Here is a 27,427-nt window from a genome sequence, read left to right on the forward strand (position 1 = left end):
TAAATCTTGTAATTCTTCATCTTGATTTTGATGGATGTTATTGATGAAAAACCTTAATCTTCTTCATTGCATTTGAAAGATTTTTTATTGGCTCCCATGTAAATTTATTAATATCATATTTTTATTAGTAATCAAGATATTTGAACCTATTTTGATGCCACTCTAAATCTAAGACTTCTTCTACCTCAAATTTTTGATTATTATCTACTTGTATAACAAGAGATGGTATTTTTCTTCTTCTCAACATATTCATTGCTTTATATGGCTCAAAAAGAGGTATGTAGAATTTAGGATGGGTTTTCATAGACTCCAATAGATGTAATTGATAAGCAATAAAAATAACTTATTCACAAATAGAAAAAGGTCCAAGCCTATGATAGTCTAATTTGTCACAACAACAAGTAGTCTTGATATTGTGACAAAGTAGCTATAGATTATCACCTATGGTGAATTGTGGTTGTTCTTTGCAATAAGCATCCACATTGATCTTTTGTCATTCTTAAGCTTCTTTTAAATGCATATTTGTTGTTGCATGTAGTTTTAATAAATATTTTTTTAAATCTTCTACTATATGATTATTAACATTTAAAAAAGTCAAAAGTATTAAATCATAGATAATAATGATAATTGAAAAAAATATATATTTGTTGTATAGAAGAATGTATCAAATTGTTATATGCAAACTTTGTCAATGGCAAAAGAGTTGTTTAATCATCTTGATGATAATTGATAGTACATTTCAAATATTACTCTAAAACTTGATTCATCCATTCTATTTGATCATTAATTTAAGAATAAAAAACCAAAGAGAGTTATATATCTACCTTTAAAATCTTGATACAAATTGTATCCTCCTATCCAATATAACTTTCTTAGATAATCTATGATAACAATAGATGTTGTCAAAAAAAACTTAACTAATTCTTCACTTGTGATAGATTTTGTACATGGTACAATATGTGCCATTTTGATAAAACAATCTATTATCACAAATATAGAATCATATAAATATGAAACTGAAAGATTTATGATATAATCCATAGAAATAGAAGATCATGGTTACTTTGAAATATGTAGTGGCTGAAGAAGTCCATAAGGTTACTAATGAGGAATTTTTTATCTTAAACAAATGTCACATGAATCTACATTTATAGCCACTAAAAATTTCTTGATATTAGTTATAAAGTCTTATTATATTTATAATGTCTTGCTACTAGAAAGTTGTAATATGCTTGAAGAACTTGTAAATGTGTTTTTTCTTCTAAAATATGTAAGTGACTTTCAAAATAGAATAGATTATTTTTGAACTTAAACTTGGAAATATCATAAGATTTAGAAGAATGATTTTTGATATTGTAAATAATAAGATCAGAGGACATATTTGATTGAATTTGCATAACAAAGATTGAATCAACAATCAATGTTGATTTTATTGTTCAAAGATGAAAATGCTCCACCTTCAAAAGAATTGTTCTTTAATGATCAAAAGATGTATTTCCTTCTTTTGGTATAAGATAAAAATATTTAGAAAGGGTATCTTATAAACCCTATTTTTTGGATCAATAAGTAAACTTGAAATAAAATCTTGATAAAGACATCTTCCAATGGACTTTGTAACAATTCAAAACACGTGTGAGCATGAAGTACTCAAGATTTATTTAATATGTATATATGATGATTAGACTCAAGGCATCTTTTAAATAATAATTTCATTCTTAAAATAAATCTATAATTATAAAAAATTCTTTATTATGCATCTTATAGTTAATCTTAGCTATTAAAATTTTCTTGAAATAAAAAACTACTGGATAGAGCTTCTCATCTACTTTTATTTGTAAAAAAATAGTACTAATAGCAAAGTTTGTTGAGTTTGTTTCTTTGAAGAATGAATTAAAAAAATTAACAAGATATAAAATTTTTGTAAAAATAAAGTTATTTTTAAGGCTTTAAAAAATATTTTAGTTTTTTTTTTTAGTTTAGTTTTTTTTTTTTTTTTTTCACTCAAGTTTATTTTTATATATTAGACGTATTAAAAAAAAATTTGATGAAGATTCCATAATAATTGATAAATCTCAAAAAATATTATACATCTTTGACTATTTTTGGAATCTTCTAATCCATAAAAGCTTAGACCTTCTTTAGAACCATTATTAGTCTTTTGTTGGAAATGATGTATTCTAAGAAGTCAACTTGAGTAGTATAAAATATCCACTTTTCTATCTTAGTATATAATCCTACATCTCTAAGTTTTTATAACATACAACAAATATGAAATTTATAATCTTTTATGTTTTTTAAATAGATTAGAATGTCATTTTAATAAGAAACAATAAAATTATTAAGAAATTTATAAAAAATATTATTTATGAAATGTTAAAAAGTAGCTTGTATATTTAAAAATTCAAAAAGCATGATATTATATTTGAAATATCTATACCTAGTTTAAAAATTAATCTTCTATTCATCTTCTTCTTTGATGCGGACTAGGTTATTTGCACCTTGTAGATCTATTTTTGTGTAGATCTTTATTTCATTGAGTTGGTCAAAAAGTCATAAAATAAGAGGTAGGAGATACCTATTTTTTATAATAATCTTATAAAATTTTTGATAGTTTATACATATCTACAAAGATCTATCTTTTTTTCTTCACAAATAAGATAGGAGCTCTTATTGGAGATTTTGAATGGTGCATGAAGTTTTAGCCAAATTCTTATCAAAGTATTCTTTTAGTGGAGACAATTCATTTTGTGATAAGCTATAGACTGGTCTAAATGGTGGTTGAGTTTTTTCTTGCAAATCAATTAAACAATCATAGGATTGATGCTTTGAAAGAATTTTTATATTTTTCTTTTCAAAAACATCTTAGAAATCTTGATATACACTAGAAATATCACTTGATATCTTTCGACTATTAGAAATAGATATGGCATATATAATAAAAGATGATTCTTTCTTTACTATATGCATGAAAGCTTTTACATCTATCAATAAGGATTTGAATATACTATATTTATATATTTTTACTTGACTAATAGAATTTTAGATCAAATTATAAGAAAAATTGAGATTACAAGAAATTTAATCTATTTGAGGATTATATTTTTTTAATCACAATAATCCTAAAATAACTAAATTGAAGAAAGATCTTATCACATTAAATATTATTATGCTTTTATAATCTTTAATTGCTACATCTAATGGATTAATTGCATATATAATATCTCTAGAAGATAAAAAATGACCATCTATGATTTTTGCATGTACGGATTTAGTTTTCTTGACTAACAATATATCTTATATTTTGATAATATCTTCATTTATAAAAATAGGCTAAACTTCTTGATTTTAATAAGACTAAGACTTTATAATTTTTTAGTCCTAAATAAACTTCTATTGTAAAATAAGGTGAGGGATTTGAGGAGAAAATAGGACCTTTATTAGGAATAACATAATATTTAATCTGCATGGTCCCTATTGTAACTGAAAAAACTTTGATTCTCCGCAATATAGGCACAAATCATTATGACAACAATGAGTCTTTTTTCACTTAATAAGAGATTTAAAATGTACTATATCAATTTGAATAGGCTCTAGCCTAGACAAGTAAGCTTCCAAAAGCATAGAAGTTGTTACAATGGCTTGAATTGTACTTCTTCAATCAAATCTTTTTTCTTGGCATCTTTTAAAAAATTAATTATTGCATAGAATGGCTTGAGTAATAAATTACTCTATTGAATGTATACTCAACATTGTCAATAATAAATCTTTGATATTATTTTTTAATCCATATTTAAATTGATTGATAAAGACTTTGTCATTTCAATCCACATCTCAAGCAAGATTTTGAAATTTAGTAGCATATGTAGTGGCTGAATGTGATCCTTATTATAGTGATATGAGCTTGGTCTCTACTACCCTTTTTTAATCATTTTTTCTAAATATATCCATAAAAACTTATAAAAATGAATTCAAATCATGGAGTAGTTATAAATCTTTTTCTATCAAAGATCTAAATCAAAAGAGAGAACTTCCCAATAGAAGTGCGCCAATGAATCTAACTTGATTAAATCCATTTGATTATTAGAAAGGATGTAATCTCAAATAGAACTTAAGTTATTGTAAAAATCCTTAAAACTTTGATCTTATTTCATCAAACTTCTCAAGCTTACTAATCTTTACCTCTTTTGTGCTTATAGAAGCAAGACCTCCTGAATTTGGTTATAAGATTGATCTACTTGCTTCTTTCAACTACACAACTTCTTGGCATAGATTGCGGATTTTTTCCATATGTCTAAGAATATTACCTCTATGATTCATATTAAAAATAAATGAGATTTCTATTCTTAGAGTATTAACAAATTCATAAAGATTTGCAATAGTTACAATTTTATTCTCTTTTTTACTAAAATTAGCATCTACAACCTTTTTTTTATAGATAATTCAAATAAATTTTAAATTTTAAATTAGAAGATTGTAATCTACAACCTCTAATATCAAATAAAATTTTCCACAAAAAAGATAATTTACTTTTCTGAAGAAAAAAATCAGAGTTAAAAAACTAAATTATTTGTTTAAAGATGGATAGATTACAACCTTCAAAACATAATAATAGAAGTAGAATAATTATGCTCACTTTTAAAATAAGGTAAAGATAATAAATTAGCATTTTTATCAAATCATCAAAGACATGAACCTCAAAGAATTAAAAGGTCAAAATACTCTTGTGTCATTCAAAAATGACTAAATAATCATTCAAAGATAATATAATACTAAACTAGAGTAGCTATTGCCAAAGATAAGAAGACTAGAAAGTCTTGAAATAACACTAAAGATTAAAAAAATATTGTCAAGAATAAAGAAAGCTTCACTCTTGCTTCTATATATACTCTCTAATTAGGAGCTACATAGAAATATTCTATATGACCTCCAATATGTGTTGAATTTGCTAAATATATGTCTTAACTTGTATATAAGCCACATAATTAACTTGTTCTACAAGCTACTTATACATATGATACATAGTTAATTTTTTGACCAAGTTTTTAGACTAATAATTAATTGTAAATATGTATAAAATCAAAGAAATATTTATTAAGCTTCTAAAAAGTTTTTCTAAAAGATATTATGAAATTAACCTACTTTTATTTACTTCTACCTAATCAAATAGGTAATTATTGAAATAAATATGTATGTCCATGATAGTAGGTGCATTGATGGCTAATTCATTTATAATATTAATGTTTTATTATTATTATTATTATTATTATTATTATTATTCTTATATTTTTTTATTGCTATTTTTTTTATCCACTACACATTGTAGCGTTGGAGTACTAGGTGCATTGAAATGCATCTATCAAAAGTTTTTATTTTTTCTACCACTTACATTTGTACATTATATTTGAGCACTATATATTTGAAAATTCGAAGAGATAAGAAATTTTTGCAATAAAATTATTAGGAAGGATTGAGCACACAACCAACAAACACCACCATTTTTGTGAATTTTTTATGCATTCTTTTTTTGTCATATAAAAAAGTACTGAATTGGAATTTGGATTTAAAGCCAATAATCTCCCTCTTCACTTTGTAGTTAATCTAATAAAAATCTTCCTTAACTTTCTAAAGGATTCAAGGCATATGCTAAGCCTATAAATTAAAGTTTTCTCATACTTAGATTCTAGTGGTTTTTTATGCATTGTAGTTTGGACTTTTGAGAGCATCTATTGAGGTATATATTTCATAAACATAGGCAATTCAAGTAGATCAAAAACTAAACTATAGCTATTTTCATAAAAGATGTCAAACTAAAGATTATGAGTGATTCACTATAGTAAGAAATTTGAAAGAATGGCACTTTTTGTTGATCCTTCAATATTTTTTCTTAATATGCATAGGCACCTGTTCAATCATATTGTCAAATACCTTAATTTTTTTGCTTAATGATGATTTTTTTTTTTTTTTTTTTTTTTTTGATAATTATTTTATAAGTCCAAAAACTTATTAATAAGTTTACAATAAGAGATTTTTGCAACAAATTTATCTTGAATAGCTCACAAGGTAGAGTTTTACAGACCTCTCTTTACTTAGATTAGTGACCAATTAATTTTGTAATTCGTTTCAATTCCAAATAAAAACAAAATCCATGCTATTTCTATCTATACTCTTGAATTTGTCCATATAAATGAAGATGTGATGAAATATTCATACAAATCATCTTATTTGGACAAAATCAATTCCTTTCAAGCAATTATAGTTGAATTAAGAGCTCTTGGCATTATTTCTTGGATTATTGTGGATATTCAACTAACTTATACAAAACTATCAAATTCATCCTTTGTAATAACACAGTTTTGTCTAAACAAGGTATTTATAATGACAAAAGAGGATTTTATGCTAATAACTAAGTTACATCAATTAATTTTTTTGTCAATCTAGACTCTTTAAGATATTCTCAGATTAACACAATTATCTTCTAAAACAATTGATCAATACAAATAATATTTGTAGTATTTGTAGTATTTTAAAATTTTATAAAAGATAGAATTTTATATATCATTTTATTCTTTTATAATTAAAAAAATTATAATTAAAAAATTATAATTATAAAAACTAATTAATTTTTTTAATTATAAATATATAAACTTATTTATAATTAAAAAAATTATAATTTTAATATTTTTTATAGTTATCATATTACATTTTTTATATTACATTTCATTATAAACAAAAAATTTAAGAATTTTTTTTTATTGCAATTTTAAAAGCATTGTCAATTATAACAAGAACTACTGTGTAAAATTTAATTATAATTTTTTCCTACTTTTATATGAAATTTCATATTAATATTTATATGTATAAATATATATATATATATATATATATATATATGCCTATTTTTATATATTTTTATATTTTTATGATTTTATTTATTCAACTTGATTTACAAAATGTAATTTTTTGGAAAAATTGAAGTTTTTGTTGTAGCAAATCATTATAAAAATATATATTATCATGATTAGTAGGGATGCATGGATATAAAATATTTTTATTAAAGTAGTGTGGTATTATAATTTGATTAATTAAGATGTACTCACTTATTTTTATTTTATAGGTATTATGTGATTTTGCTAAAATATTTGAGTAACAAGGTTTTATTGGAGGTACAATTTTGACACTTACAAGCTTATTCCAATTGTCTAGTAGAATCCATGCTGTTATGAACGGTCTAGCTTTAATAATGAATCAAAGAGCAATTCTTCAATGACAACTTAGAAAACATGATAGAACACAAAGAGAAGCTGAAATAGTTATAAGTGATGAAGCCATACACAATCTAGGGAGGATGAATGTTTTATGTCCTCATTATAAGGTACTATATTGGTTTGATGAATATTTAGCTCAATTACCAAAGAATTTTTTATTATTTTAACAATATTATTGTCAAGGAAAAAGTTCTCTATCATCTTTATCTTTGCTACCTATGCTTTTAAAAAGCTTATTTAAAAATCAAGATGCAAGAACAAGAGAATTCCAAAAAAATATGTGTCAGTACAATGCTGCACATATGTTTACATCCTTAAGTGCAAATATTGATTGATCTAAACTCTAAGAAAATATTCCATATAGTTTTAGAATAAATAGAAAGTTGTACTATTTAAAGGAATTATTATTACGACAAGAAGGTATCAACCCAACTTATGCACAACTCTATATGCACAATGCATTATTTGCACAAGATAGAAGAATGAGACATACTCATGGTTTATGAAGCCAAATTATGTAGAAAATTAGAGAAGTTTTGAGAAAAAATAATTTATTTATTAGATCATATAGACAAGTATATGAAATTCTATCTTAGATATAAAATGAAAGAGCAATTGAAGTAGGTCTTCTTATTTCTTTATAGTTCATGAATAAAAGCAATAGACGCAAATATAATTTTTTTTCTACTTTTAAAAAAATGCTATCATATTGCTTGGAGACTGATCAAAGCTTAATGCACTTTGTGATATTATTATTTCTTATATAATAATAGACTATTAAAAAAAGATTTATGAAATTCAACTTGCTTATTTGTCTCTTCACCATATTTTTTTTTTCAACATAGAATCTTTAGATGGCATCTTGGCCTAAAGGCACAAAATGTAGTAATGGATATTACTCAAGAAGAAAAAGGTGATCAATGAGAAGATTAGAGAAGCAATAATGTTATACAAATGGATTATTTTGCTTATCAACTTTTTTTAAGGCCTACCAAGTATTCTACAATTTTGCATAGAAGAAAGCTATTACAAGAATTTATAACTGACAAATGGGTAGTAACTAAGTAAACACATTTGCAATATCTATGTTACAATCAAAAAAATCTATATGCTAATTTTTACTAAAGATTGGTAGATGCTATTATAACCTAAAAAAATATTGGGCTTGAAGAAAGAAAATATAAATTAAATAATTTAGGATGCAAGATCTTACTTTTATCATTATTTATTAAAAATATAAGATATATGATGGAAATATTTTAAGATTCTATGGAAATTATAAGATTTATTAGTATCTTGATATTTTTATGATAATGACAATAAATTCAAGATGGTCCAAAATCTAAAATGAATTATTTCAAGAACAATAAATAAGTCACCAGTGAGATTTGATTCCTAGTGTATTTGAGCTTAAGAGACATGTAATTAAAGAGAATATAAAGAAGAGTATTGTCTTTGGTCATATTATTGCACATGTTTATACCATAGAATTTTATAAGAGAAATCTATCTTATATATATATATATACATATATATATATATATATATATATATATCTTAATTTTTTTGGATAGAAAAAATATGATTAGATGTGTTGGAGATATGAATTGTATGGTTTTTACAAAATTATTTTAGTTGTCTAGACAATTGAATTTATTTAATTTTCTAAGCAATTAAATTTGTATAGTTGAAACTAATTGAATTAACTAGTTGAAACTAGTTGAATTAAGTAGTTGAAATAAACTAGATAATTAATTAATTAGAAAACTAGTTAAACTAATTTATCTATTAGTTTAAATTTAGTTAAATTTAATTAGTTAAACCTAATTAAACTTAATTAATTTTTAATTAATTTTTATTTAGATTAAATTTTAATTATTCTAATTTAACTAAATTTAATTTAATTTAGTTAAATTTAATTATATTTCATTAATTGAAACTAATTAAACTTAATTAAAAAATTAATTAAACTAATTTAATTTAATTAATTAAATTAGATAGTCTAGTATCTTTAGAATTTATCTAAAGATAACAACCAAGAGCTATTTGAAGTTATTCTATAATGCATAGTACATGATCCATGTTGAATGCAAAATCTTTAAGTGCCTTGTATTGTAGATGGTTTTTATACAAAGAGATACTCAAAGATATTTGTAGAAGAAATAAAAATGGATGTCAATGGATATCCTCAATATTAACAAAGAAATGATAGAAGAGCATTTGAAGTTTGAGGAATAGTTGTTGACAACAAAGATGTTATTTCATTTTATCCAAAATATCTCAGAAGTATAATTATCATATAAAAGTTAAGATATGTCCATCTATTTGTGCCATCAAATATATCCATAAATACATCTATAAAGGCCATGTTTGCAATATAATGTAATTTAAAAACCAATAAGATAAGATCAAATTGATCTAATAATTAGATGTAAGATACATTGGAGCTCCAAAAGCTACTTAGAGAATTTTTGGCATGCAAATCCATGAAGAAATGCCAAATATTGTTCATTTTTCCATTCATCTTTCAAAAATGCATGAAAAGAATATATGATCCAAATGACAAGATAGTTGTAATTTTAAAATATGCTGAAAGTCAAAAGATATTATTAACTTTATTTTTTAAGATGTGTCCAATAATGGCACTAGCAAGAATATATATATATATATATATATATATATCAGAAATTTCCACAATATTTTTTTTGGCATAAGACAAAGAAGACGTAGACATTAAAAAAATATTGATTTGGTTTTGAAAGATTATATTTTATAAATCTAACAATAGAAGAAAGATATTATTTGAAGCTTCTTTTAATATATATTAAAGATCTATAATCATTTTACTACTTAAAGGCTATTCATGGAAGTTTTTATCCAATATTTAAAAATGCATGTATAGCTTTAAGATTATTTGAAGACAAAAAATATTGTTAACAATGTTTAGAAGAGGCATCAAGAATAAAAATTGGATTTCAATTGAGGGCATTGTTTGTTGTTTTGCTATTATATGGAAATCTACTAAATCCATTAAATCTATGGAAAAGGTTTTGAAAAAGTATCTTGGATGATCTCAATGCCTATTTTTAAAGAGAACATAGAATTAGCAATCCAATAGATGAACATATTAAAGATTTTGGATTTTTCTTGTTAGATAAGATTCCAATAGAATACTTGCACAATTTCTTCTAATACCATTACTAAAAAATAATTGAATCCAATAATTAATAGAAATCAATTTATTTAACATATGTGCTTTTTTTATAAGATCTAAGCACTGATGAAGTTGTTATCAAAAATGGTCTTAATAACAATAATGTTTAAGCTCTCAAATTCATGAAGTTGCTTAATCTATTTGAAATGACCAAATTAAGGTTGTCTTAAGATTGAGATTCTAGTGATATTACTAGGAAATATTGCTCCTTGCCAAAGACTTTGTAATAGAACCCAATTTTTAATTACATGATTGATGGATCAAGTTTTTGAAGCAAGAATTCTTCGAGGGTAATTTTTTAGAAATTGGATGTTCATTTTGGAAATTACATTAACTTCTAAAATAAAGGAACTTTTATTCATTCTAAAGAGAAAGTAATTTTTAATCTATCTTACATTTGTAATAACAATAAACAAATCTCAAGGACAATTGGTGAAGCATGTTGGTTTGGATCTACGTCAACCTCTTTTTTTTTCTATGGTTAACTTTATATAGCACTCTCTCCATGTACTTTATGTAGCACTCTTTCTATATACTTTTTATTCTATCAACATTCTTCTTTTTAAAAATAAAAATTTAATTCTTTATTAAAATATTTTTTAGAAGTTTTAATTAGATAATTATTAGTAATATATTTTTTATATTTTGATTTTGATTTTATTTATCTATACTTTCAAAATTTGACTTTAATACATCTTTTAATGTCTTAACATAATTTTATGCTTTTTTAATGTAATTTTATATTTTTTTATATATTTTAATAAGTCATTCCTTGAACAAAATTAATTAGTATTTTTCACATTATTTGTAATAAAGGCATGGATTTAACTATCTTACTTTGTAGTTGAAACTCTAATTGAATATTTTATTTCTTTCTTTTTTAAAAAATTATGAAAAAATATTTTTTGGCTTATAAATGTATCTTTCAAAAAATTCTTCATTTGAATCATATTTTTTTGTAACAATGACATAGGTTCATCTAGATGAATTTAATGGAGGTACAATTTAAAGGCTTATAAGTTGATTCCAATTATTTGGTAGAACCCATGTCATTGTGAACAATTTAGCTTTAATAATGAATAGAATGATTTAGAGAGCAATTGCTCAATGACAATGTAAGAAACAAGAAAGAATATAAAGAGAAGCTTAAAATAATTACAAATGATTGCAGGGAGAGAGATCAAAGAGAGCTTGCAATAACAAGCACTAAAGCCATATATCATTTAGAGAGGATGAATGTTTTGTGTCCTCATTGTAATGCATTGTATTCTTTTGACAAACATTTAGCCTGGTCTCCAAAAGAGTCACCATTATTTGTACATTATTGTTCTCAAGGAGGTTTCTCTACCATCTCTATTTTCTTCGCCTTTGCTTTTGAGATGCTTATTTGAAGACTAGATGCAAGAATAAGGGAGTTTTGAAAAAATATCTGTTAGTACAATGTTAGACATACATTTACATTCTTAGGTGCAAATATTAATCAATATAAGAAATTAAATTCCATGTTGAATATTTTTTTTCAGAAGTTTTAATTAGATAGTTATTAGTAATTTATTTTTTATATTTTATATTTTATTTTATTTATCCATAGTTCCAAAATTTGACTTTAATACATCCTTGAATGTCTTAATACAGTTTTATGTCTTTTTGATTTTTTTTGATTTTTTTTTTTTGATATTTGAACAAAATTAATTAATTTTTTGCATATTATTCATAACAACAACATGGATTTAGCTATCCCTCTTTGTAGCTGAAACTTCTATTGTATATTTTATTTCTTTCTTTTTTAAAAACAAATTGTGAAAAAAACCATCTTTGATTGGCTACATATCACATTGTTTTCATGAAAAATGAAGAAAAAGTGAAGCAATAACTCAACTTTTGATTAATCAAAGATCAAAATTTGTATGTTATTGCTGAAGATTGCCAAAAGTAGCATTGCAAGATAATAGGGTATGGAGCTTGGAAGGTTCCAACAAATAAATAAACTAACAAATATTTGGCCACCTTTTTTGTGGCTAACTGCATGGATTTCTACTAGTTAATAGGTTAACACACAATAGCATGTTTATTTTTTCAAGCCCAAAATAAAGATCACAATCCATGATCTCACCCTTAAGATCTTGCATGACACAGTTTTATAATCTATATTGGCAGTCGTAGAGCTTAATCTCTTGGAGAAACCTCACGAGTTGAGCTGGCAGCTGCGTGGCAAAACCATGTGGCCATTCCCCTCACATACTCAAATTGTATCCTTTTCCCAATTCTGCTTCAAAAATGAGGGCAAGCTACTCCCTGTGCTGCACAATCTGCATTACATGCAGATGAAATGGCACTGCTAGTACATGCTACTGAGACTCATCCAGCGAATGAATCACTTGAAACACTTTGCCTCACGGAGCACCTCGCCTTGGATTGTATCAGGCTCCTCGAAGTAGGCATTTACTAGAGTCTTCTGTTCTTCATTAGTGATATCTACCTTGGTCCAGTCGTAGAGCTCTGCGTCATAAACCTCATCCAACACCATTTGTGGCACATCCTGTCCCCTGAACAGCCAGACTCCCTTGATCTTGTAGGGTGGGTTCACCGAGAATACACATCTTCCCGAAAGAGTACTTGCGTGCCAAGTCCATTCTTTGAAGGAATCCTCCGACCTTGTTCATAGTCACAAATGTTACTTGGTTCTCATCGTTGTATTTGTAATCACAGAACCACAATGACCAACCCTCAGCATCGAACATTTCCCAAAAACCTGTTGCACTCAACAGAACCACCACATGAACATAAGATGAGACACCAATCATTTGCGAAAAGAATGAGTGCAAATCATTAAATTGTGCCACAACCATAACTCAAATCATGAGTTCATTAATAGAAACTTACCACTAATAGCCAAATGGAAGTCCTTGGCCTTGGTGTTTCAATACAACCGCTTCCAGTTGTCCAAAACCATTGGAGAAGGGGGGAGTAAGTCCAGGGCCTTCTTAGTCTTCTTCACTGGAGCAACCTCATCATCATCAAAGGCTGTTTCAGGTTCCGGAGCAGGTTTTGGTGCGGGCGCCGGTTTCTCTTTCTTCACCTTCTCTTTCTTAGGGGTATTCTTCCCTTTGATACGCCAGAAGTAAGTCCATGAGTCCATTAAGAGGTAATTTTCTGTTCCTCAGGAGGCGGGGGTCCCAGAGGCTTGGCTGTCTGAGTGAACTCACCGAAGACCTTCTTGAAGTTAGGCTGGTTGATAAGAGTCCAGAAATACCTCTCTACGTGGGGGTAATCAGCAGTAAATTCTTTGGTCATTGCCACGTAGAATGGGAGAGACAAGTTGCAGGAGAGCACAATATCAGCAAGAGTTACCGACTCTCCAACCAGGTACGTCCGAGATGCAAGATGGGCGTTCAGAGCGGTAAGAGCTCTTTTTAGATTGTTGATGGATGAGGCTTCAATCTGTCAAAAGATAAAACTCGTGATAACATCGTCAAGCTGTAGAAACTAAAACATGCATAAATCACACTGAATTACTTAATTGTAAACATGCAGGAAACAAATCATCTGTTCCCATTTTTGTTATGTCACCTCTAAATATTGATCATGCTATCAGGGTCTACCTTTATCGTTAACAGATGGTATTCCTTAGTAGTGAGCTTTTCACCTGGTGTTCCAGTTCCTCGAATGGATTACAGTTAAATCACTGTATAAAAATAAGTTTGGCTTGCATATAGCACGAACAAAAAGCAAGAGAAATAAGATTGGTAATTACAAAATTAGAAATATCACCTATTCGCTGAAGAATGCCAATCCCATACGAGGATAAGCCCATCTGAGCGCATTGGTGTCGATCTCAAGACTACCGAAGTCGATCCACTGATCAACTAAGGCCTTCTCATAGGCGGTTGAACCGAACAACCCGACATTCTTGAGGCCAGCAATTGTATTCGACACCAAAAGTAATTCTCAGCATTCTACTCAATGGAACCGATACAGTCTGGAAAGAATATGCAACCCCAGCATCAAGACGTCAAAAATAGAACACTAACCGTAGTGGGCAATGGCGTTGCTTTCAGAGATGGACCCCTCCGGAGTCTCCAAGACTGGAGCCTGCAAGCACAAAAACATCATATCAGTTTAAAGTTCCTTACATGGCAGAAGTACACCGACACATGAAAATATCACTAAGCTTGTTGCGAAGGTTCAAAAGGATCGTCACAGTCGATGATATTTTCGAAACAGTTTCCAGCACGTTCTGTGCACTACGTTTGCTGGTAACATAAATAGTACCAGATTGACACTGAAATAAAGATAATCTCTCACCGAAATGTATCATCGCTGAAGAATTGCGTAGGGTTGAATTAGTAGTGCTAGATACGAATTTTCTTTCAATGAAGTCTCCGCCCTCTAGACGAATAAAGCAGAATCTCCATGAAAAGAAAATTTTGAATAACTGATACACAAACTTTCAATGCCTTTCATCGCAGGATCTTATAATAAACCGATCATTGGTACAGAAAAATTTAAGCAGCTCTCGCGCACACTCTCCATATTCATCTTCGAAAACAGACCTTAAATTCCGGCGCAGCATAATATCTAGCACAAAACTACGCTTATTCAATATAGACTAATCCATCCTCCAAGAAGTATTCTGTGGCAAATCACAGCTACGCCCTTACCCTAACCAGCGATCAGATTCAAAAGAATATATATTTAACAAAAAGAAAAAAATAAAATAAAATAAAAAACATAAAACATAAAAACATAAAAACATAAAACATAATTTTTTTTTTTTTTTTTTTGTGCCGGAATTTAAGGCCTTTCCCATAGGGTTCATCTTCAGGTACTCGGGAGATATGGTGTCGGTCAATTCGAAGCCAGGCGTGGTCTCCAATTTAAAGCCGACATACTCAGCAGCAATCAAAGACTTGCAGGCATTTTTGTTCAACTTATTGGCGTGAAGCTTCTGCTCACACATCACTCCCACATAGTAAACACACAAAAATCCTCATATCTCCTTAAATCCCTTCAAATTGCAAACCTAGATCGGATCCGAACAAAGTGCCACAGCGAGAAGCTCGAAATTATTTTCCCAATGATTCGACGCGAAGAACGTACCAAGCCGACCATGGCTGCTGCAGCGGGTGGTGCGAGCGGCAATCAGGGAGGAGGGATCGAAAGAGAGAAGGATCAATCAGCGATCATGGCTGGGTGCTTTGTACAAAGCACCCGACGTCCCGAGCCCTAATATGGTATGTGAAGTATGCTTAGTTCAGCATGGCGCTCTGATATTTTGATCATGCTTAAGCTTGCTTCATTCATTTACATCGCTGCGCTTTTCAGAGACAGTGTAGTGGAGAGGATTGGCTTCCAACGAATCAGCAACTATGTAATGTCATTATACTAGTGGTTAAGGAATCGTTTACCGACCTGATAGGTTCTCCGAATTTGTTTAAGTTTTTGTGCTGCGAATCGCTACATCTATTGTTATTGGTGTGTTTCCCAAGCTGAAGGAATTGGGACGCAATTTGATTGGGAGGAAACCTGTGTGGGGTTAGTTGTACCTTCCGCTGACCCTTTCAAAGGGAGGGATCTAGACTACAGCAAGCATGTGCAGAGAGGCATAATTTGCATTCCTGAAGGTGCTAACATCCAAACCTTGACGGCACTGAGATGTCAGCCTCGAACTACTACACTCATATTACCCATACTCTGACATCATACAAGTTTTTCAAGGGACTACTGAAACCAGCATCTAAATCCTTTAGTCCTGGTTTTTTCGAAGCTGTTACTGTTACTTTATATTTATTAAGGACGAAAGAAAACCCAAACAAACTCTGAAACAGATCATCATTAACTTGCACAACATCAGTGCATGCATCAAGACACTCTCGAAAGCAGAGCATACATAGGAAACACGGAAAGAGAATCCAAAACAGTTCCTTGAAAAAACGTGTTTGTCATTATAATTATACGCTACATCTGAGGTCATATCTCTAACTGCTCCCCTAAATGTTCAAGAGAAGCTTAATGTCAATGTCCACGCATTTGACACAGTCACTGCCAAGAGAGAAGCTTGCCAGAAATATCCGTAAGAAGCCCATCAATGAACACACTGTATGCTCAATCCTGATCGTAGCAGAAGATCTGCGTAGCAAATAATCAGGGTCTATCCTCTCAAAACTAGACCAGTTCAGCTGAACAAACAAGCGAACTGGAATTTTTAGGTAAATTGAAGGTGAAGGATAAAAAAATACCGAGATCAAATGTGTGAAGTCCTCTGGTTGAGGTCTCCACATACCCTCCCTTCATTACTATTGCTCCTCGTATCTGAAGATTGCGCACAAAGGACCCAAACGCAAGAAGAGCGATTTAGAATCGTTCTCTCTGAGTCTGAGTATTATCATAAATCCTGAGTATCCCCAAATTGTGTCACAGACACTGTTCTTCCCAAGACAAAGGCTTGCTCAGGTACTACCCCGCCTTCATTGAAGGACATGAAACTGTATGTAAGTTAACCTTGCTAGGGGACACAACAGCGCACTTCGCCTATATAATGATTGTTGAATGAGCAACAATTCTAGAACCTACTTCAGCAACGTGACTTACCGCACTGTAATGCAAGAGCTCTATTGAATAGAAGTGCAATCTAGTAGATTAATGTAAACCTGAAATTTCGTGTCACAGAACATAAGAGGAAAAGGTTATCCAGAAAACAGATGCTTGATTGAATTCTCCTTCGAAACACGGGAAGGTCACTCAGACCAGCCATTAACGCTCTACCCAACTCCAAGAGATAGAACTAAGGTGTATTGCTATGATTGGGATCCGGGGTGATGTATGATAACTAAACCTGCATTTGATTTAGGACATAAAATGCCCCACTTCAGAGAAACCATATGACTGTAAGCAATAGCGTAGCATTTAGTTTTACGCGAATATTCCCACTATCAAACTTAAGTGACACCAGAGATGTGTGAGGGTGGCTGCGGCGTGTCGCGTTCCCCTTCTATATCTGCCTGCTCCGAGTCAAAATAGGAATCCAAAATTGAAAGCCGTTCTAATGCACCAAAATCAGCTCGCAGCCCAATAAAGGAACTGCCTATTCTAGCACAGCTAGTTTGAGGCCAACGACAAGTTTCTCCTGGTCGCAGCCTACAGCTACTGTGGTATTCAGCCCCACAGGGTCTTCGAATTACATCTGTAGTTGAATCTGTATCTGGGCGCATAGACACAGACACTGAAAGCTGCTGTTCGTCGCTGTCATTCTCTCTTGAATTGCCACCTTGATTACTTGGATTCTGGCCTATATTGCCTCCACGCCCCGTATCCGGACTATCTTCATCTGAAGCATCTATAAGTTGTGGTGCAACACTATTTATACGAATCTTGCAACCAACAGCCTCAATAACCTGCTTCAAAGCTGCTGTCTCCCGTCGTCCACGCATTGCAGCAGCCATAGCTGACAACCGTGCTTGCTGTTCCTCCCGCAACTGTTCCATTAGCGCCCTCTTTTCTGCCAACAATTCTTGCACTTTTTCTTCTGCTTTTTCTTTTGCCTTCACAGGAGCCAACAAAAACTAATTTTCAGGAAAAAAATATAAACGATCAAAACTAAAATGAAATGCAGACCTTCAGCATACAAAAGTCCTCAACCTCCTATGGCTTCTATATGGTAATTGAGATGGCTTACGTTTCGGACAGACGAGAATCTCTCTGCAAGAACATGAGCAGCAGTTTCAAGATCACCACCATGAGTCCAGCCTACGGGAGGGCTGCCCCCGCTGTTTGCAAGGCTGGGGCAAGACCAGCGTAAAAAATACTGGCGCCACAAACTAGGAGCAGTGGCTGCAGCAGGTGGTAGAAGAACTCCAGCATTTTGAGCGCTATTGTAAAACAAGTTGTAGTGTTCATGTTCTCTCCCCTTTTGATCACGCAACTGCTTCAAATACGCCCACACACAAGCAGTGGACTCTGTGATTCCTCCTTGAACCCTTTCCTTTTCGCTGCACATCAGTCAACACAAACTATTATTTTCTCAAGGAAACTCTGTAGAGCTCGATAACTTCAGTAGCAATCTTCACATATAGTAAAATCTAACGTATTTGACAAATTAATCTCATCACAGAAAGTAGACTTAAAATATCTTCATTCAAATTTCCTACCAAAATACATGCTGACCCGCGGCACTGACTACATCAACCTACTAAAAACCGCACAAATCATAACCACATTTTAGTAGTGACAAAATGAGGCCGGTTTGCAGTTCCAACATGCATGAGGGATGACATGTCTATTTGGTCGAATTGACTTTTGCAATAACGATGAAAGCATAATTTCATGATCTTGCATGAGCATCGCCAAGATTGCAGGATAGATCACCTGTTGCAGAGGAAGTTCCCGAACCGACATGAAAGCACGCAATCCAAGAGCTCCACAAGGAAGGCCTAAAAGAATAAGAGAGTAATTATTACGAGACAGGCAATGCATTTGAGCTCCATTCAATAAATACTGTATACGGTGAAAACATTGTGCTCAAGAGACAAATTATAAGAACCATCACTAGCAAATTCGACTAAATACAGCATAGTAATTAACATTATAGACCGAAAAATAACTTTCAGTGGAGTGTGTTACAAGAACATCTCAATCCCAAAGATCCACAACATTAAGTGTAATATTCCAACTTACTTGGGTAAACTCAAAGGCACTTGGGTAAATTCGCAAAAGCTGTGCCACAGCATCCATCCACTGTACCAGTAGATAGTTCAGTCACAGAACAATCCCCCCATCGCTTTCCGAATCACAATATGCTAATAAGCAGGTCTTTGAATTCACAAATAGAATGGCGTAAACAAGTTACCTGCAAGAAAATTGGCGAGTACTGACTGGACTGTGCACCAGGAGAATTATTGCCCGCAGGTGAAGACGAATTCTCGACAGCCGCTCGCACTGGAGAGGTGGAAGGCTGCCCCGCTTGCCGCATTACTGAGCTAGTTGCATTATTCAAGTTCCGTGTCCCAGTGAATGTAGGTATTCCAAGTCGCTCAGAAAACATATGCCCAAAAGCCAGCCAATCTTTCTCTATCAGTGCCTGCTCACAAACCAGCCATTTCTTTCATCAGGTGGAGGCAATCATAAGGCACGATGTTCTTCACAATCAAGAAATGAAGGATTTATTGCAAATACAGCACTCTTAATTGGCTACCATGACGCAAGACCTTCACATTTTCAATAAAAGATACCTAACAGTTACATATTTGAGACTCAAAATAATTTAAATTCTTCTACGCGTTACACATACAGGATCCGCATTTCAGGTGAACTCACGTTGACATAGAGCACAAGGAAGTGGCGACCTACCATATTATGCATAATATCATACTATTACAGTATCATACTAGCGGTGAATCATACAGATACAGATAGATCGACAACTCAAGATAAAACATACAAACTTACCTGAAAGCCCTGAAATGTACGATAGTATGGATCAAGGAGAAGGCTTGCCAAACAAACCAATTGTGCTGTTCTGTCCCATCCATCACTGTAAAAGCACAAGACAGCTTCTAAATTTTCGAATATGTCATACTCAAAATGGAGCTAGTTGATGGAAAAATTTAGCCCGTAATGATCTGTATGTGTGATTGTATAAACATGAACACATATATATATATATACAAATGAACAAATGAACAAATGAACAAATGAACGAATTAGTTGAGTGCTTTCATCCGGAAACACAGATGCTTGTTCAGATACGTTCTAAAAGTTTGAGTTTCACACTATGTCTTACCTGCAATGAACCAAGACAGAGGCACCCTCAAGGTGGATACGGGCTGCAATCCAAACTGCACTAGTCAGAATCTTATGACAGTGAAGTAGCCAGCCACTATCCCCCAACGCGGAAGCTGCTCCGGCTACACTAGCCACGTTCCCTCCAACCCATGCGCGTCCTCCACTTCGCTGCACCCAAACTAAGATAAGTCCAAGAAAAGAGCCAGATAGAAGTCTAAAAGATTAACAAAGGTGAACAGCAGCTTCCAAGCAGAGGAATTATATTTCCAAAAATCAACGAGTATTCCTTGCTTTAAGTTGAAACCATTGAAATAGGAACCATGCATACCAATAAGGAAGACGATCCATCAGAGGAGGCCGCACCATGAATGTCCAAGAAGTCACGCATTTTAGTCAAGCTATCACGCATCCCATGAATGTTATCGATGCCCAAGAAAATTACCTATTGCAACATTTCCAAAATACTCGTCAGCAGAGCTTTATACAATGCACATGGCATTCCATGACACAAAATCTATCGTACAGATCTTGCCTCAGATTGTAGATAATTAGCTGATGATTCCGATCCGCCACCCGTCACACCATTGGCTAGTGCATTCTTCCTAGGTCGAGCATCAGCAATATACAGTTTCCTGCATTCATGTGATTGAGGTATTTAATTCACCGTTCAATACCTAGCACTCAGCAGACCCGACACTCGCAACTTCGTATTTCCAATCAAAACCTGAAATGCAAACGAAAAAAATTGCCAAGATATGTAGGCTAGGGCATCTAAGAAACAATATCTATCTAACGTGCTTCCTTAGATTCATGTGTGGAACGATTTTAGTATGGAATGACTGATGAGTAATACTTCTTCGGCACAAACCATGCCTAATTTCGATATTTACACAATAACGTGAAAACTGAAAATGTTAAATGGAAAAGACTTAACAATAATGGTTCAATGATCATCTATCACGATTCTTGTGGAACTAAAGCAAGAAGAGCAGGACAAGAATCGTTACCTGCGTTGATTTGCAGTATTACAAACAGCAGCCACAAGTTGTTCATCTTCCTTACTGCATAACATGAAGACCTATGAATGTCAAATGATTTCGCTCTTCGCGCACAACTTATTAATCAAATTGAAACGCCAAATAATACTGAAACTTCAATCAATGGTCCCACCGCCTATTTCTTATGTCTAACCTACATTCATTTCCACCACTATGTCACTCGATTACACTGGACACACGCCATTCCTACCTGCGCGAACTCACAAACCCTGTGAACGGTTGAGAAGATCGAGCAAGCACAGCTCCATTATCTGCATATTCGGCGAATGTCAACCTTGTGAAACTAAACGAAGCAAGAAGTTTGGTAGCATCCGTTAGTCATATTCAACATGACAAGAATATGGATAGAAAGCAAAAATAAAGTGAAGAAGATAAGAACTTACCAGGGTGCTGCCAGCAAAGATGCGCGAGCCTACCCCTTGAACGGAAAAGAGCAGCCTGCTGAACATCGTGATCACTGCAACAGAAATCCAAATGTTAGATATACAATGACCAACAGCAAAAACATTGATTGTAATCAGGATGCATGCATACCTTCCAGTGGCTCGAATAACAGCAAAAAGAATATAACAAAGCATTGACACTTTTCTTCTTCGAACATGTTACTGCGTGCTAAAATGAAAAGAATCAAACAGCACAAGCTAAGTGAAGCACCTAATACATGCTGGCATCACCAAAAGCGATGGATATGTTGGACAAATACTGTAATTTGAATTCACTTCAGAAAGTCGCCAGGCACTGCCACGTTTGGATTGTTCCATCATATTCTGAAAACCATGGGTATTCCCTGACATTAAGCGGATATACTCCGCGCGCAATCGTTGGCGTGGGTCCCCGCTAGAGGGGTAAGCGTCTGAAAAAGTATACAAATCCCATAATCTTGTAGGTCTAGTCCGATATGCCAAAGCTTCGCGCACCTTCCTCCTCTGTTAAGAAAAGAAAATATTAAGTCTCATGATTACTTCACTTCAATTACGTATATATATATATATATATATATATATATATATAGTGTGTGTGTGTGTGTGTGCATGTTTATATACACACATACACATAACACGCAACAAAAACAACAACAACAACACGCGGTTCGTCATCAATGGTTAACAAACATTTTTATTCTTGCAAAAATTATGGTCAATTCCGAAAGGCGATAGCCAACATAATATAATCATGTTAAATATTGTCTAACAAACAATCTTAATCAATAGAGCTTCCAAGAAAGAATCATGGAAAACTGACAAATAACAGTTCTACTTGTAAGAAATAACATGTGAACCAAGCACTTGTTGTAGATATTTACCTGCTTAGTGTGAGGCAAAAAACCAAAAGTAATAGTTCGTAAATCCTTCCCTTCACCCACCAAACAGCAAAAGTTCATCAATGAGTCTGAAGCATTTGCCCACTTATAGTATCCATCAAAAAGAAAATGCATAACCCGCAGGGACTTAGTTCGTACAATTAGGTTTTCCATGTAGTCAATGGATTACAGATAATAATAAGAAATCTCTTCAATCTCGACATCGTCTTGATTGAACAATTAAGATGGTGTAAATTCACGGTACGATTAAACATCACGCACCAACTATTGTGAGCAAACGCCTTGAAGCTGCACTTGAAGAACTTAAAGGTATTTTTGCAACCTGCAATTCAGGTATTCAACACTTCAAGGATTGAACATTGAAAGGATCAACTTGACCACAGTTTGCGAAACACCCCAAAACTAGAATACTGTTACTGCACACTCAAATTATAAATTACTGCACTGAAAAGGAAACAAGTGTGGCCATGTTCTGGAATAGTAAACGCACAAAGATGGGGTGAGGTGATACAAGCCCAGTATTGTGAGATACAGCTGTAAAATGATCAAGTGATTTGGCTATTGGACACTAAGCCACAAACTTTCGCATAAATAACCAAATGATTAGCACGTAAATCAAAACAATAACTTCACCTGTTTAGCGAAGGTTTCGATGGTAAGTAAGGGAATAGTTCCAAGAGGTAATGGCTGCTTTGCACCCCCACCCTGACTCATCCACAAAGGTTATCAAAAGTAAGACGATATTATGTTTCCTAGATCAACACTACCAGTAGAAGCAACAATACTGCTTTACAAGATTGTAACACAGAAGTGATCGCGAGCTTCGCGAGCTTTTAGGACCAGACAAACACTGAAGATGTCCACATTAATATTCCCAACCCCAACGACTATCTACATTCACAAGAAAAGCCTTGTACACATGTCACTTGCAAATAAATACATGGGAAGATAGCCACAACGTCATAAGACATACCAAAAAAACTAGTCGGAAATTTGTAACAAATAAGGTGCCGGCTATCTCCAAATTCACAAGAACTGCCCCACGTGCCTGCACAGAAGCAAATTTTACTGCATGCGCTTTCATAATTCAATACACACTTTCCGCAGAATCGCTTAAACATGTCATAACTGAGCATACCAACCAAACTCGCGCTGCAATCTTAGATAAATCTCTTAACACCAAGCCAAATAGTTGAGCTGGTTCCCTCCTATCGCTGTGTTCCCCACACCGCAATCTATCAATCTCAAACCTCGAAATTTCTTCAAGCTTGTCTAGGTTGCTACTTCCCAAATTAATTCCTAAGCCTAAAAGCTACCAATCCGCACAAACCACTGCTTGCTGGGGTATAAAAGAAATGGCCAACAGAAAAAGAGCATGAAATTAGCAGCGAATGTGAACCTCTTCGACAACTGCCTCGGCCGGCAACAGAAACCCGTCCCCAGCGAGAATCAAGGATCTCCCAGAGCTCTGCAATCCAAACCCCGATTCAACCTCAATCCCAACACCTCCAATGTAACACTTCATCATTTCTTCTCCCCGTAACAGCTAAAAATCACATTCGCCCGCCAGACCCCCAACCTCAACCCCAACACCTAAAATCACCCAGAACTTCTAAAAACTCCGCCCCGCATCTCCTCACCTTCTGCGCCACGCGGTTGCCAACCTCGACAGGCGTCCAGTCCAAGCCATCGATCCAGCTCTCCCCCGTCGACACTATGTCCACACCGTGCCATCCCACCATCGCTGCAACCCTCTCCAATACTTCTACCAACCCTCCATCCTCTCTCTCGCTCACTATCTTAATCTCTCCGTCCCAAAAATTAAACCCTAATTCCTCCTACACGAAATCTGCGTGCTCAGGAAAGGGGGGGGCAAGGGAACACCAGGACAGCCATGGCTCATCGTCATCGTCAAAGCTTGGAATCGACATCGCCACAAAATTCTTCTTCGACAAGGATAGTGGAAGGAGAAGGGGCTCTTATTCCATTCTATTTTATTGGCAAAGCTTTTTGAGGCTTGTACGCTGCATGCCTACAGCGTCGTCGAGTGAGCCCACAATACTACGTTAACAAAGCCCTCCTCCTTCTCTACCTGTTGAATAAATGTTACGCCAGCTTGGCACTGCCCGTGGATCCCATTGGAAGCGACCCCTTGCCCCCCGATGCTGACGTCCCCTGTCCCCGGGTCCACGTCAGCACCCCCATCTTATCTCGTCTCCTTAATGGAGCTCTTCCCCACTCCAGTCGTTTTTTTGTGTGCTCTCTTTTGCAATTCCTTATGCTTTGTTTGTGATGGTAATTTGGTTGTGTGGAACAATTTATTCTATGGGTTTGGGGTTGTGTCGGATTTATTAAAATTTATAAAACATTAGTGATGATGATGACGACGATGACAATGGAAATGATTTCATGATGGTATGATAAATTAATTTGAATGATTTGGCCCAAGGATTTCACATCTAACATGAATGTTCGTTATTATTAACAAGCCTGTGATAATCAATTGTTGAGTTTCAGTCACAAATCCAGAACATAAAGCAGGACAGTTCATAAAATATTGAAAAAATAAGGTTAAATTACAACTTGCATTTGCTTAATTTGTAATAGGTATCAAAATATGTTGATCCTCAATCATTATATTATTTTAACCTTTATCTGTGCTAATACCATGTATTCATAAGAATCGCAAATTATCATAGTGCACTGATAAAAAAGATGAAAGTGGGGTTACATTTTCATAAAATTGTATGTGAATAAATAACTATATAACTCTATATATACATGATTTTTCCATGTAATGATTTAGAGTGAAATCATCTGCATTTTAGCTTCAACTGTCATAGAATCCATTTATTTCAAAAACATACATGTACCTCAAACAAACTATTTAAATTGCAAATAAAATAAATTAAGTACTCTTATTTTTATCATTATTAAAAAGTACAATGAAGTTATTTTTAAAACATATTAAGACGTGCATACATGAACAAATGATAGATAAAATGAAATTTTTCTCAAACAACTGATCAGAAAATGCATTTCATTTAGGATAACATTATATTTTGGTCATACTCATTAACCTTATTTTAAAGTATGTCCATATAATAGGTGTTTTTACCAATTGGAATTTCAAGAACTTTTATTTACCTGGTGTGTTTTCTATCTGTTCAACATGGCATTGTTACATCTTTTATGTTGTTTTATCAAAGAATTGCAACAATTCGAGTAAATTTCAGATGTTATTTTATTTTATTCTAAAGAATAGGCAATAAATGTAAGAAGATCTTAAAGTGATCCAATCATTTATTAAATCAATCCACCCTAATTTAACTATATTAGAAAAATGGATCATCTCTAAAAATTGTCATTAAAATCATGGTCCTCATCTCAACCCCCTTTATTCTTAGTTCCCCCCCCCCCTCTTTCTATTCCCTACCTTCATCTTAACATGCCTTTTTTCCTATTCTAATTCCTTGGTATCCTCTTCTTCTCTCACCTTAGTTAGCTTTGATTCCTCTTGGTCCTACTCCTCTTCTTCAATGAGCAATACCAGCTCCATATTCTCTAGATTCCAAGGCACATATAGCACAATATCTCTCGTAAATGGTCATCTTAATTTGAGATCCTATAATCTAAGATGGGACCATCCTCCTTCCACATTCAAACACACATTTTTTTTCTTTATTTATTATTTTGTTGGAAGTTGAAAGGTTAATTGAGATCTAGACAAACAAATAAATATGTATTTCTTCAAATTTTATAGGATATATAAGGTAGAAAGCAAGAAAAATATGATAATAATATACACTTGCACGTAGTGCCCTATGTACATGATGCTAAACAAGAATGATTCTTAGTGTCGGTACTAGAAGTATGAAGTGCTATTGGACGTTACTTTGCTTCTATTACCAAAAAGATAATACCTAAATATAGCAATAGTCCATACTTAAGATAGTCTTATAAATAAAGATAGTCAATTATGAGCTAATATTAAAAGAAATAAAATATATATATATATATATATATATATATATATAATAAAAAAATCATAAAATTACTCTAATTCATTATAAAAAAAGCTCAAATGTTATTGACAAGATGATGAGGACTAATGAACAATAATTTGTTGCTTTAGATGAAAAGATGTATTGTATAAATTTTTTTATTTTTAATCTTTTTTATATATATTTTATATTATAAAAATAGATCAAGATTCTAAAAAGAGGTTGTGATCCTTAAAGATCATATTTACAACTTAATAACATACATGGAGAAGCTCAAAGAAACAAAAGCAATCTTAGAGCAAAAAAATAGATTGTGTTGTTTGTTAAGAAGGACTAGAGGGGCTTTTCATAATGCAAGGAGAGGAGACTATCTTTCAAAAGTGCCTAAGAGTATACTTTGTACTTTATATACATGCCAATATATATATATATATATATATATGTATATATAGATATTTATTATACTAAAGAATTTTAAAACAATAACAAACATCAAAAGAAATATCCCATTTGTAATAAGATGATACATTGAAAGCTCAAGCAATTATATCTTTCATGGTACTATATTCTACATCTATATATGTGATAAAATTTAATACAAATTAGTCTGTTTGAATTCTAAGTCTCACATATCTTGGTTTTAGGAGTTTGACATTAAATTGATGTTTCTTTTTATTCAAATAAATGGAATTTGGCTGATAAAATTACAAATTTTGATTTTTCTCACTACATGGAGAAATTTAAGGCTTGAATGAATGTTATGGACATAAATATTTATTTCAATA

At 32.3% G+C, this 27,427-nt stretch overlaps 1 protein-coding gene and 1 pseudogene across 2 annotated transcripts; both read right to left on the minus strand.

Moving 5' to 3' along the window:
• Positions 1-12,708: 12,708 nt before the first annotated feature.
• LOC112275019 (elongation factor 1-gamma 3) lies at positions 12,709-15,884 on the minus strand (annotated as a pseudogene).
• A 1,281-nt stretch (positions 15,885-17,165) lies between these two features.
• LOC112275018 (phosphatidylinositol-3-phosphatase myotubularin-1) lies at positions 17,166-24,698 on the minus strand. Of its 2 annotated transcripts, XM_024504936.3 has the most exons (19): positions 24,279-24,698; positions 24,038-24,106; positions 23,612-23,686; positions 23,272-23,343; positions 22,900-22,960; positions 22,621-22,670; positions 21,972-22,243; positions 21,701-21,774; positions 21,508-21,568; positions 21,267-21,320; positions 20,792-20,891; positions 20,588-20,701; positions 20,258-20,427; positions 19,924-20,008; positions 19,325-19,555; positions 19,153-19,212; positions 18,844-18,908; positions 18,155-18,467; positions 17,166-18,020 (listed from the first exon to the last, which is right to left on the minus strand). In XM_024504936.3, the coding sequence occupies exons 1-19, from the start codon at positions 24,378-24,380 to the stop codon at positions 17,418-17,420; spliced, it is 2,631 nt and encodes an 876-aa protein (XP_024360704.1). In that variant the 5' UTR covers positions 24,381-24,698; the 3' UTR covers positions 17,166-17,417. The 2 variants fall into 2 exon arrangements, with proteins under 2 accessions (XP_024360704.1, XP_024360705.1); XM_024504937.3 differs by lacking the exon at positions 24,038-24,106 and having other exon boundaries at positions 24,279-24,609.
• Between the last annotated feature and the right edge of the window lie 2,729 nt (positions 24,699-27,427).

Source organism: Physcomitrium patens, chromosome 22, assembly GCF_059467195.1.
Source record: "Physcomitrium patens ecotype Gransden chromosome 22, ASM5946719v1, whole genome shotgun sequence".
Taxonomy (NCBI): Eukaryota; Viridiplantae; Streptophyta; class Bryopsida; order Funariales; family Funariaceae; genus Physcomitrium; species Physcomitrium patens.